The following is a 13954-nucleotide window of genomic DNA, read 5'->3' as shown; positions in this document are numbered from 1 at the left end:
GCTACTCATCGCATTTGGTAGCTACTGAGCACACTCAGTTCTCATGAAACAGTTTTGGGTATGGTAGTTATCAAGTTTTATAAACATAGGTTTCTATATCTATGCATTTTTTCTCATAGTACTTTCTGTGAGGCAATGTGATAGTACCATCAACAGTCACTGTAGCTTGCAAGCTGGCCAGTAAATGACAATCTTTGCTGCTCCTTCACTGTTTTCCTCTCTCCCTCTGGCTTGGGCCAATTGTGAGCAAACTGATCCCTTTATCACTTTTCCCCCCCCCCCCCCAAAGTAAATTATGACATTTCCCCCCTAACCCCTACGAAAACTGAAGTTGTCTACATTCCCATAGACTGCAAAAACCCACCCAAGATTTCTGATATTGTAAAAATGCTACTAATTTGGATTTCCAGGAAAAGTAAGTTTTCCTTCATTAGGGAAATGAGGAGAGAGGAACATAAATGCTGTTAACATGATTTCCTGTTCTGAAAATTACTGTGGATGGGGCATTCTTACAGATTTAAGCTGTTAGCCTGATACTTCCATCTTGTTTTCATTAGCCACATGATTACATAGCCAAAATCCTAAACACAAAAATTAATTAGTAAATTTCCAAAAACACATCAAGAAAAAAAACAATCTAAACTTATGCATACTAAACTTATGGTACTGAGAAATCGTAACATAACCTGTGACTTTTCTAGGTTAGCTGTATGGCTTACATTTACTTTTTAAAAAGAAATTTGTTGTATCTTAGATATTATCCCAACCTTTCTTGCTCACTGCCCATACTGGTTGGGCTAATGGGAGTTAGAATCCCACATGTAAAACAGATGCCGTGTTTCTGGTTTGGCATCCTTCGAAGGATATAGTTATATTTTTTTAAATGAAAAGCAATTAAGTTCAGCTTTTGAAAAAGGTAAAAACTTAGTTCCCAAGATTTATTTTACTCACAACTCTGAGGTATTAACTAAATGTATCTGAACTACATTCTGGCAAAATGTGAAACTGATTTGAAGTGTATGTATATATTTTTATTTCAAATTCAATATAATTTCCATAATTCAAACCTAAACACTGAAACTTTTGAAACCAAAGGTAAAATGTTGCTTTGCTTTTTAAGAACCAATTTATAACACCAAGTATCAACATTTCATTCTTTTAATATGAAGTCATTTTATACTCTGCAGGCTTGAGAACCTTGCAGTAACCTGTTATATATTGATCTGGTAACATGCCAAAGCTCAGTTTTTAGTTGGGAAGAGATCCTTCATCGTTCATAGTACTGTTTTTTTCTTGTTCAGTTTTTCATGTAAATTTAACAATATGGACACACGCAGTTATGAAAGATGGATTCATTTATACATTAAATATAATTAACGATTCACACTAAAATAGAAAACATCTGCATTTAATATTATTCTGTCAAAATTTATATGCTGCAAGACTTCCAAAAAGGGCTGTTTTACACACTGTTTTTAATAGCTTTCCATACTCTAACACATGATGAAATGGACATCGTAAAATATTATGTACAAACTGTAGAAAATGTCAAACAAAATGATCACATATAAAATATTCTGAATAGTGTGGTAAATGTCCTTCTAACAAGGAATTGTTTAAAAGTATAGTTCAATGTAATTTTCACAGTGTATTTATTTTAAAAATTTACATACTGTTTATCATGCAGTATATACTCAGTTTACCACCACCCAAAACTGTAACAATCTAACAAAAAAGTATTCATAGAATAGCAAATGTGTTTGTGGGGTGTGTGTGAGTGCATGCACGATGTGTTTAAGACAGAGGGGAGAGCACAATAGTCTTATGTATCAATCTCATTTTGGAGTATACACCCACACTCAAAGATATTTTTTCACAACTATTTTGATACATAACTCTCTATTGTGCTCCTCACTCATTTATTTTTCCTAAGCTAACAAGCCACATATTGCAACCCATCCTCCCTTTGATCATTTCGGCTGTCCTTTTCTGCACTGAATCCATCCCACAGGTTTGAATAAATGACTAATCAGATTCCTAACTGTTATTCTATTTCATTCCCTTTCCAATAGTAACATGAAACTCCTTTCTTACGTAGCAGCCACAATTTTGTAATTATTATTTTTCCACAGAATTATTCATCATTACCCCAAACATTGCTAGCTCAGAATCTATTTGCATAGTTGTGAAAATGGACAGTACTGTATACGCAGGTCATTTAAACTAAACTGTGTTTGCCATTTTATTGCCCATTCTGTCTATTACCAGAGTGGGGAGATGATTTTGCATCATTTTAATTATCCTACAAAATTCGGTGTTGCCAAAAAAACTAGCCACCTCATTCTTATCTCCATATAATTTATGGAGAAACTGAAAAAGCACAGATTGCAAGGCAAATCCTTCCAGTTGTCACTATCCTTCTGTTGTAGAGACTCACCTTCTGCTTTGGTTGCTAATTTTACATTTTTTATTTAGTTACAGGTAGACCTTGATTTAGAATTGGTCACTTAGTGACTGTTTGAAGTTACAAGAGACACCCCCCTCCCACCAAAAGATACTTATGACCAGGTTTTGGAGTTATGGTTGCTGCAACACTACTATGATCATTTGCCCTTATGACTAATGTTGCAGTGGCCCCAATAATCTCTCACCCCCACCAATCCTACCCCATCAGGTCCCTGGAGGTCTTTGGCCTTCTTTCCCTTCCATCTCACCCCACTCACTCACTCCTCTCCTCTTTCCATCACTCATTGTGCACTTACCTTTGGAAGCTATCTGGAGCTTCAGAGCTCACGTGGGTGCCATTTTTGGCGAGGCCACAATCAATTGTAGACATTCCAAAAATGGCACTGGTTTCCAGGATGGAACTACACAGTGCAGGAATGGGCCAGACATCCTGATCCTTCTTTAGCAAAACATGTCCTTCTAAATGCTTAGTACAATATTTCCTTATTAATGTAACCACAAAATACATTAACACCATTTTTGTTATTGCTATTGCATTAGGCTGGGTAACATAAAGATAGGCTTAAAAATAAGTTCTCCATGAACATAGATGCGCAATATTGATGCTGGAAATGCAGACACTCATACCAAGAGCAGGGCTTTTAGAGATGCCTTAAGTTTTGTAAAGAGATCTTCAAATATCCATCTATTAGCCTGTGACTTTAATTGTGGCTTTTATTATATATAGTACATGAAGCATATATAATGTAAAAACACCAAATTAAGAAAACCTGTGCTCACTAGGCCTGGCTATATAGCAGAACTAGAACCTCTGGGCATTTATTGATGTTACTGAATACAGCTTCCAACAAGCCTTAGCCAGCATGATTAATGATGGGAATGTTGGTGTTATAGGGCCATGTCTGTTGTAAAATCTGCACATGGAATGATACACAGAGTACAGGTACTCCTTGACTCACAACCACAATTGAGCCCAGAATTTATGTTGCTAAGTGAGAATTTGTTAAGTGAGTTTTGCTCCATTTTACAACTTTTCTTGCCACATTTGTTAAGTGAATCACTGCAGTTGTTAAATTAGTCACACAGCTGCAAAGTGAATCCGGTTTCCCAATTGACTTTGCTTGTCAGGTCTTGACTCTGCTTGTCAGAAGAGGATCACATGACCCTGGGACATTGCAACCATCATAAATGTGAGCCAGTTAAGCATCCAACTGTAAATCATGTAATCATGGGGATGCCGCTACAGTAATAAGTGACTTTTTTCAGTGACATAGTAACTTTGAACGGTTACTAAATGAACTGTTGCAAGTTGAGGATCATCTGTAGATAGGATTGCATTAGACACTAGAGGAAATGAAATCTCTACTTACTGTATGTTGGCTATATGCTGTTGCACAGGCTGGTGCTGAAAATGTTCAGGCCACTGATGATGTAGACAGAAGGAGGGCAAGGACTGAAGGCAACAAGCAGTCTGATACAAAGGCATATGCTTCTGGCAAGCACTTGCTGAATATTCAGTGTGTGGGTCTGGGGAACCAGAAGGCAATGGAGGTGGTGCTGCATTACCAGCCACTGAAAGACATTCTTGCTGACAGCTTTGGTTACTTAATGCCTGATGATATGGGCAAGGATGACAGCACTGCAGCAACACCTGTGGTGTCCTTTGCTCATCCGCTGCAAGGAAGGGTGTTTTGAGTGTGCCATTCATGTGAAAGCACCCATTTGCAGTCACTTTTCTTCTTACAGTTTCTTTTGATGATGGGAGGTTGTAGACTAGGATAGTGCCATCCTTGGTCGCAAGAAGATCTGGATTTGCTGCTCCAAATGGAATGCTGCCATTGCTCAGAACTACAAACTCATTGCTTCCACTGTTTGCGGCCATATTTTAAAATTCTGGTGGCCTGTAAAGTTTTGGGAAGGAAAAAAAAACCTGAATTAAAAAAAAAAAGGCACAGTGTTAACATAACAACACATTTGCTCAAGTATTGATGAATAAAAGAAAGGGGGATAATGATATGAAGTGGATTTTGTTGCTAGGAATAACTGGGCCTTAGCTCCAGAATTTAGAACTGGGAGGGATCCCATCATTTTGTTCAACTATACTCTGGAGCTGGAGACAAGATTACTGTTTGGCAGAGCAAAGCTGGAATCAAAATGGAGTAGGCTCTGGAGGTGAAACTCTGCTACCTAAACATGGGTCTTTCAAGAGCTTTTCAGCAGTAGCTTTTTGCTGATGAATAGTTTGAGAACTTCTGGTGTTGAGCCATAAAGCTACTGAATTGACCAATCATGAATACTGAGCACAAGGTGTTTTCTCCAATGGAAAGCTGCCCTAGAAACATCAATGTAGCTTCACAAAGCTGGTGTAGTTTGGAATCCTTAGGGCCTAAAGCTAATGGGGAGAAATGGGTGTTAAACAAACTAATGGTTTACCTCATATCTGGTTTGTAAACTTAATACCAAACAGCAATTAATCACAACCTCAAAGGTAGGAACATTTTATTTCAGAATCCAGTTACATGAGTTCTCTATATGTCTTCTCACCCCACCACAATATCAACACAGAACATTTTACTGAATAAGCAGGCCAAAAAATACAACTAAGCACATCGTGAAAGTGGTGATTTTATGAACGAAATATCTCTTTAAAACATGTTTCTGATGGACTGAGCAAGCTTCAGAACAGCTAATAAAAGAGATGTTAAGTGGAGCAACATTTCATAAATAAGGTTCCCTTTTAAGAAATGTACACTCACATACTTCATTATATATTAAACTTAAGGGAATATTGATAATATTGATATTCATATTGATAAGCTGCAAAACCACAGAATTATAGAGTTGAGAGGAGTCATTTAGGCCATCAAATCCAACCTCTTTCTTTCTTGAAGCACAGATCCAAATTAAAGCTGCCCAGAGAGAGGGTTGTGTACCTTCAGCAGGGCTGTGGACAAGGAGCCCACCAGTTCTCTGCTAAGTATTTCTTTTGGTGGATTGTTTTCTAAACAAGGCATCCACATTAAATCATCTGATATAAGAAGACCATATTTACATAAGACAGTGACTACTACAAGCATTCATTCTTTTTTGCACCAAGATCCCAAAAGGACTTAATCAAAGAAAAGACCGCTAATGTCTATTTCTGAATTGTATTTATTGCTGTTTTGATATGTTGATAGCAATCTGGGGAGAAAGACTTGTAGTACAATAACATTAACTTAATAAGTATATGGATGAATTATGAACCACTACAAAGATGATGACGCAAATTATATCCAGCAACCTCATTTCAGTTATCAGATCTTGGACTATTTTATGTTCATTCTTGAGTAGAGTGTGGAAGACATAGATCAGAAGTGTAAAACTTGCAGCCCGTGGGCCAGATGCATCATGTGCTGGCCATGCCCATCCCCAGTTTAGCGAAGGGGAAAAAACTCATGATACATCATGTGATGACAACATGACGCAGTGAGTTTGACACCCCTGACATGGATTGTCTGGTTCCGACTGAATAATTGGGTAAATGATATCCTGGCCTTTTCCCCAGCTTTTTCTGAATCAATATGGCTAGAGATGTTTGTTTAAAGGAAGGTTAATAATTTGGTCCAGCTATTAACTTCTAAACGTATATCAATAGTATACTCAATTTTTATTCAAAACCTAGCAATATAATGGTAATCTCATTCTCTCTTTTCTTCTCTTTCTCTCTATCCAATTTCTACAAAATCCTGATTTTTTTTTATTTTTTATTTTGCAATATTGGTCACTTTTTTAAAGCACAGAAATAACCTGTAAGTTTTAGAAAACCTGTAATCATGTCTACCTGTAATCATGTCTACCCTTAAACATAGTGTTACATTTTAACATTCACTCAAGAGGACTTTTAGGTATGGGTAAACATCTTCCAGTGACTTTTTCTCTGATCTAAGGTTTTATTTATTAAGAAAAAATAAAAGCGAAAAGGAAACAAGATTAAAACAACACTGTTTGGGGGAAAAATGCCACACTAAAGTCACCAGTGTTTCAAAATAACATACCAAAATAAGATGAAAATGCTACACTGAGAATGTGGCTGAAAGAAAGCATTTATAAACCCAAATTTCTCTCTATTTAAACAACTTTAAAGCACTCCAAACTTTTAGATACATTTGATTCCAATAATTATTTTCTTAAAATAAAATTGTATTTCAAAAAAACAAGCATCACAACTTTTACATTTAAAAGTACCCAGATAGCGTGAGTTTGGGGTGTGTGTGTTTTGTGTGTGTGAGTGAAAGAGAGAGCGGGGAAGGGAGAGGGAGAGAGAGAGAGATTGTTATAAATTCAAAAAAGTGATATTAGTTAGAATTATTTGAACCTATAGTTCTGTTAAATAAAGAGAGGCCATTATAAAGAGAAGATAATGCTTCTCATGCTTTTTTCACTTCACAAAAAAGATTACCAGCAAATTAAACTCAGCAAAATGCAATAACCTGTTTCATTTCATTAGTGTCACTCAACATGATTCTTCTAATAAAGCTTCCACAGCTTTTCAGTCACAACAATTCAAATAGAATCCAACAAAGAGAAAGGCGAGTTGCAAAAGTTAGTTTTCCTCTACCATTAATTGTGGATTGAAATAAATTAAAAGACATAACAGGTGTTGTCTGATCTTTTTATCAGTAACATCTATTTACCTCTTAAGCCACTATTCCTTGGGCAGTTATAGAGTTCTAAAAATGCATAATGTCATTGATCTTAGCTTCTGGCTCTTAACTAGACATTTTTGGAATTCCCTAACCTCTTTGCTATTCATAATATGTGGGAGTTTTTCTGACATTCCTAGCACTGGCCTATTTTGTTTATAGGCCTCTAGCTATTTCTTGAAACCTCTGTCTTATTAAACTATGCTTTTTTTTCATAAAGGAAGCACTGGGTCACCTAATATTGCTCCCTTAAGTTGAGTCTACCTCAAGATATATCAGGAAAATTTGTGCATTAACAATTTAGAAAGTTTGCTCCAATTAATGGTGTATTAAAGTTCACCTTGTTGGAAATTAAGCTATTTTTAACTCTCTTCCTTGTTACTCTTCCTGAAGTTGTGCAGAACTGAAACCTACAAAATGTCTGTACTGATGGAGATCTGTAGTTGCATTGAAGAAGGTTTGGACTTGCTTTAGTTGTTAAGAGTGTACAAATTTGATCAACTTCATCATTTGGAACTGAATGTGCCTCCAGCAAGCTTTACGATCCAATTTGAAACCACTGAATTGCTGTAATGCAAAATTGTTTTCTCTTGAATAGAACACCTGGACAACATCTTTTTCTAAAGGGACCTTTACTGCAGCAAGGGAGGAATGAAGTAGAAAAAATTCACAGCTGATTAACTACATTTTCATTCATCTTTCAGTGAAAATTCAACATTATTATCAACGAGCTGGATCTAAACTGAATTATGTTTTAGCCCCACTAAAATTGAGGACACATTAGTCAATATTTTGAGAATGCTTAAGTCAATTTCATCATCAGAGTCAAATGATATACCTATGTAGGTGCTGAATTAGTGTTTGCGGTCATTAATGGTCTGGATTTCAAAGTATGAAATTAAAACAAGGAAACCTTTAACATTTTACAGGGTATCATTTAGTATGTGCACTGATTGCCATCTTTAGGGTAACATAAATTTTAAATTCAAATTGATAAAGCCTCTTTATTTCTCCATGCATAGTATCAATTTGGACCAGGTCTTAAAGAGTTTATTCTGGAGGGGGGGGGGGGAAATGCACAGTTACTTGCTCTAATTTAACTTACGTAGTTTAGGGCATTTGGGCGAATTCATCAGTTATGACTCTTCCTTGAAGAGAACTGTTCTGAGCCCATCTGATGCACTTTCTTTAAAAATTAAATATGGCTTAAGACTTGAAAGAGTTTAGAATTGCTTCTCTCTATACCAGCTGCCTTGTGACTTTATTTATAAGGTGTTCTATTGTACAATTTTGGGCACATGAGGTTTTTTGTTTTTGTTTTTTGCTGCAAAATCCAAACACCCATCCCATAGAAGTGTGACTTAGGTCACTGTTTTTCAACCTCAGCAACTTTAGATTGTGTGGACTTCAACTCCCAGAATTCCTCAGTCAGTATAGTAGGGGGAGGAGGGGGGAGTTGACTTCCACTGCTTAAAGTTGCTGAGCACCAAAAGTGGCATGAGCTTATTTAATGCTATTTGATTTCCCCAGGTATTTGCCTGCCTTTGTTTGCTGTTTTTTTTTCTTTTTTAACCACAACAATGCGATATTCACATTTTTATTGACATGCATGTGTGTATATATATATCCAGGGCATATAAATTTAATAAATGTATTAAATTTGACCCTTGGCAGTTTCCAAATTGTTTTAAAAGGAAACAAAAAGAGTAAAGATGTTCAAAAAATGATAAACCTGGATGGGAACGAAGAAAAACAACCAATGCAATCTAAAGGAGACTTCAATCACTCATGCCAAAGGCCTGGGCAAAGAACCAGGTCTTCAGGGCCATTCAAACACAAAAGTATATGGAGCGTTCAAATCTCTTGGGGAACCTAAAGTCAAGTGCTATTACAGAAAAGGTGTGCTTCCAGGTCCCAGCAGTTGGTTTAATCAAAGGTATTGTGGATGGCAGCACTTTGCTGAGCTAGGAGGCACAAGTGGACCTGGTTAATATCTGGATATTAGACCAATACCACTGCTGGGAAAGTTAATACCCACAAAGGCTGGAATTGCAAAATCCTTCTGTACTCTTCCCCAAAACTGCATTGCTGAATCCATGTAGGTAGCTGGAATTGAGTTCAATTTAAGGGCAATTTTCTCCTTTGAAGGTGGCTTTAACTATCAGTTTTGAGTGTCAGTTGTATTAATTTTACACCCTTCCTACATCTGAATCAATTATATCTCTTGTGCACTTGGTTTACTGGACATAAATTTTGAGTCACAGTTATTGACTCATTCATTTAATGGAACTTTATAAATCTATCAGCAAAAAATGATTCGCTAGTATTATTCAGCATAGATCAAACCCAAATATTTTACATGATTTTTTTTTCACCTCTTGACAGCAATCCATCGGTCTTCAATAATTTTACATACTTCTCTTGATCTTGTACAAAAAGTTTCATGCCATGCAGTGAATGGATCAGGAATCACATTTTTTCTCTAACATTTAACTTTTCAGAGATCAGTGCACCAAGATTGTAAACAAGTAAAGTGCAGACAATGCACATTTTAAAAATTTCCAGCAATGGAATACACTAAAGGGATCATTCACTCATGGGAACAGCAGTAAAAAAGGAGAGGTGAAATTAAAAGCATGATAGTATCTTGATGATGCTTAAGAAAAAATATGACAGTCATATTTTTTCTTTATCTTAAGCATCATCAAGATACTATCATGCTTTTAATTTCACCTCTCCTTTTTTACTGCTGTTCCCATGAGTGAGTGATTCCTTTAGTGCAGTGGTGGCCAACCAGTGGGCCGGGGACCACTAGTAGTCCGTGAGAAAATTTTGGTGATCCGCAGAGAAATGTCACCCCCAAAACAATTAATCCAGGCTGTGCAGGAACTCAAGGCTTGGCTTGTTTGCATTGCGAACAACACGAGGTAGTGAGGGGAGGGGGGAAGGGCTTATGGGGGGAACTTGCTCTACTCACCCCATGTGCCTGGCCTGGCCACCAGGTTGGTTCTTTCTGCTTCTTTCTTCTTCTGCTTTTGGCTGCACGCAAGAAAAGCAGCAAAAGTCTTTCTTCTTCTCCCCCAAACTCTGCAGAAATGAGTCTTTGGGACCATGCAAGGCATCCTGCTCCAAGAGGCTGCGCCATTCTGGCAGAGTTTGGGGGAGACAAAGACTTCTGCTGCTTCTGCTGCTTTCCTTGCATGAAGCCAAAAGTCTCTCCCTCCCTCCCCCCTCTCTGTCTCTGTCTCTCTTTCCCCCCCTCGAGAATGGAGCTGGAACTGGTATCCTGCGATCCCAAATAAAGAATGATCGATCGGTAGGAAAACACAGTGGGGGATTTTCTTGCAGACTTTTGGGGGGGGGGGTTTCCCAGGGTCTCTGGTCTGTGGGATTTAAAATTATGACTTTGGTGGTCCCTGAGGTCCAAAAGGTTGGCGACCCGTGCTTTAGTGTATTCCATTGCTGGAAACACACAGAGGCAGGGGTGAGATTCAAATTTCTTAACAACCAGTTCTGTGGGCGTGGCCTAATTTGTGAGTGTGGCTTGGTGATCATGTGACTGGCTGGGCATGGCTTGTATGTAAATATTATAAATATTTATGTAAATATTGAATTTTTTATAAAAAAAGAGCAACTTTTATTCAAAATCAGGCAAAGCAGGCAGGCAGATTGAGTTGCTCACAGAATCTCAGACTCATTCAGAGATCTATCTTTCTGCCATCGGCTACCTGGGTCTGTCACATAAAATTTGCTTGCAAGCAAACTCATAAAATTTGCTAGCAAGCAAACTCACAAAATTAACTCACAACACATCATGTATGTAAATATTGAATTTTTTATTAAAAAATAGCGACTTTTACCCAAAATCAGGCAAAACAGGCAGGCAAATTGAGTTGCTCACAGAATCACAGATTCATTCAGAGAGCTATCTGCCATCGGTTACCTGAGTCTGTACTGAATAATAGAAGCTTCAGTCCTAAGGAAGGTTCGGTTCTGCTTAAAAGCAAAGCCGGAGATCTAAAGATTAGCTAGAAAGCAAGAATGGTTTTCTGCTTTCTAGCTAATCTAAATCTCCCACAGCAGAACAGCTGATCGTTGGGGGGAAAAAAAGGAAAAATAGCAACTTAGCAGGCAAGTTTGCCAGCTAAGGAGTGGGTGGGTGGGGAGGGTTCCCGCAGGCCATGTGGGCGGTGCAGCCTTGTGTTCCCATGCAGCCTGGATTAATTGCTTTGGGGGGGTGCTCTGGGGGTGACATTTCTCTGCAGCCCACCAAAATTTTCTCACGGACCACCAGTGGGCTGCGGCCCACCAGTTGGCAACCACTGATATAGATGACATGTCCCTAATAAAAATCAGCTTTGCTTGGCCAAGTCAAGGCAAATGGTTTACTTCATCGATCCAAGACGCCACTGCACCTCAACATAGCTGGCAAGGAGGAATGGCCAAAAGAAAATGCCACACACCTTACACCACCACCTCCCAAGATTTTCTGCTACAAAGAGTCATCACAACATACAGGCTTTAACACTTAAATTTTAAATCTGCAATTCCAGTTTTTGCTGTTACAAAAGATAATCTTGTTTCCTTTTTGTACAACAATGATTATTCTGACCTTAATGAAAAGCAGAACAGAACTGTTACCCTGACACAAAATTCCACTTAACTTCTTCTCTCTTTCCTAACAGTATCATACTTACGAGATTCACATAAAACTTTTTTGTCTAAGATAAAAGGGAACAAAATAACTAATAATACTGCAAGCTTGAGATATAGTTTAATTAAAGAAGCAAATTTTTATATAATGTATTTTGGCTATAATTTGTACATACTTTACCCTCAACAGTTTCAAAAAACATTCTTTTGCCAGCAATGTTCCTCCTTTTACAATATCAGTTCAATCTTTATAGTAATTTTTTGTTTCCAACCTTGAGTTTTCATCAATGCAAATGTATTTGTCATTTATTATAAATCATATTCATGCAACTAAACTAACCTGCTTTGCAATTATGTTTAATTACTTTCAGGCTCAGCATTCTAAAAGAAAAAAAAACTTTTAACCAGAAGCTTAGCATGAAATGCAATTTGCCCAAACTACAAAATAAAGCACTTGTGTTGAAAAAGATACTGATGCTTGTAAAAAATTATGTAACCAGGGAATACTAATATTTAAACAAAGTTTCTATAAAGAAAATACACTATACATGAATAAATTCAAACAGATCACATGTGAAAAATTATATAATACAAGAATTGCATAGACTAGCTTGAAATAGTCATTCAATAATGAAAAGTTCTAACAAGCACTGCATAGCTAATGTAAGTGAAAGTGGCTTCTGACACACTAACCTTAACAGGTACTTGACTTATAATTCATGCATACACTTATTAAAAATAATTATAATGCAGTTTTGGGATGTATTTTATTTGAAATACCTTAGGATATATGTCTCCAATAGCAAATTTTGCAATGAAAAACTAGCAGCATACTTCCAAAATGTTACATCTAACTTGTGTTATCTGAAGAGGTTTATAATACAGAATACACTTAATTGAATACACTTAATTAACAAGCGCCTGTCACCTCAGTATATTTACAAGCAGAGTCTCCTTTCTTAAATGTGTTCCAAATTAAGAAACAAATCCCATTTTGCAATAATTGTATAGTTTGTTTCCCATTGAACAAAGACAATCTTTAAATCAGGATTTAGCTGCTGCGATCATACCAAACTTAATCAAGTTTTACAACCCAGCTAGGCATATAAAATCTTCATCTGCAATTGCAGTTTCAGCCAACAATTCTATACATAACTCATCCATGCCAAAAAAAAGAAAACCCCACAACATCCAACTGTAAACTTACAACTCACCAAATTCTGAAATCCTTGCTCTCAAATGAACAGAAATGAAAGATTAAGGTCCCTTTCTTGGAAAGTCTGGAAACAAATCTTTCATGCTCAGCAAACACCTCCGTGATGAATTTTAAAGCTTTGCCTTGAAGTGGAGCTCCATTCACAGCTTCAGTTGAGCAAATGCAATTGGTTAACAGCTCCAATCAGCAGAAACAACAGGAAAAAGGCAAGTTGGGGCTGCCCTGCAATACTGTGGAGAAGAGCTGGAATGACACACAGATGCAAATTGCCTTGAATTGAGCTTTCTGGGGGCAGGAATTTCCACTGCTTCCTCGCCTATAGGAGTTTTGCTTTCCTATTTAACTCCAAGGGGCAAAGACTCAACGGTAACAGCTGGGGGTGAAGATTTGATCTCCATGAGACTTTGGGAAGGCTGGTTTTGATTGTAACATAGCTTTGCTTGATTTATAAGGGGAAAGTGTCAAGTTTTGCGAGTACTTTTAGCTGCACTTTTTGAAGGGAATAGAACATAAACCAGTGCTTTTCAAATGTCAACTTTCACTTCAACTTTCAAAATTATGACTGGGGAATTCTTTCAGCTTTATTAAAATTTCAGTCATTTTAATTAGTACTTTGAACTAGTTAAAGGCAGAAAGTGGGAATCTGGTACCTTTCTGATGTTTTGAGACTACAATTCTCTCCAGTGCCAACTAGCTGAGGAAGTTGATGGGGATTATGAGAACTGTAATCCAAAACTACCAGATCTTGGAGATGCTTCTTGGATGAAAAGCAAAGCATCTTAAAGAAAAATCATAAAGTCCAGTTGCTTTTAAAATCATAGCACCTTTGGGACACATTGGGAGATATATTGTCAGCTTCAAATTTATACAGCGCTGAAATAAGTCTGATTGATATTTAGTTTGGTCAGATCAGAGTTTCATTAAGTCCAACAAT

General features: G+C 37.2%; 1 protein-coding gene across 11 annotated transcripts in view; it reads right to left on the bottom strand.

The window, feature by feature from the left end:
- The window catches only part of DISP1 (dispatched RND transporter family member 1), a 73031-nt gene that overhangs the window by 28577 nt on the left and 30500 nt on the right, over nucleotides 1-13954 (bottom strand). For 5 of the 11 annotated variants that reach the window (XM_087964331.1, XM_026682302.2, XM_026682293.2 and 2 more), the window contains one exon: nucleotides 3837-4367. The exons of 2 other annotated variants lie outside the window; for them this stretch is intronic. In XM_087964331.1, the coding sequence (XP_087820457.1) occupies nucleotides 3837-4348 (512 nt within the window). In that variant the 5' untranslated portion in view covers nucleotides 4349-4367. Of the gene's footprint in view, nucleotides 1-3836; nucleotides 4397-13018; nucleotides 13476-13954 lie in introns of those variants that run through there. 4 more of the 11 variants (XM_087964339.1, XM_087964343.1, XM_087964362.1 and 1 more) reach the window with 2 other exon arrangements.

The sequence above is a fragment of the Notechis scutatus genome, chromosome 1 (assembly GCF_049901735.1).
Source record: "Notechis scutatus isolate UNSWTSFEM ecotype Mainland chromosome 1, rNotScu1.2, whole genome shotgun sequence".
NCBI classification, from domain to species: domain Eukaryota; kingdom Metazoa; phylum Chordata; class Lepidosauria; order Squamata; family Elapidae; genus Notechis; species Notechis scutatus.
This window is presented reverse-complemented; position numbering and strand designations above follow the sequence as displayed.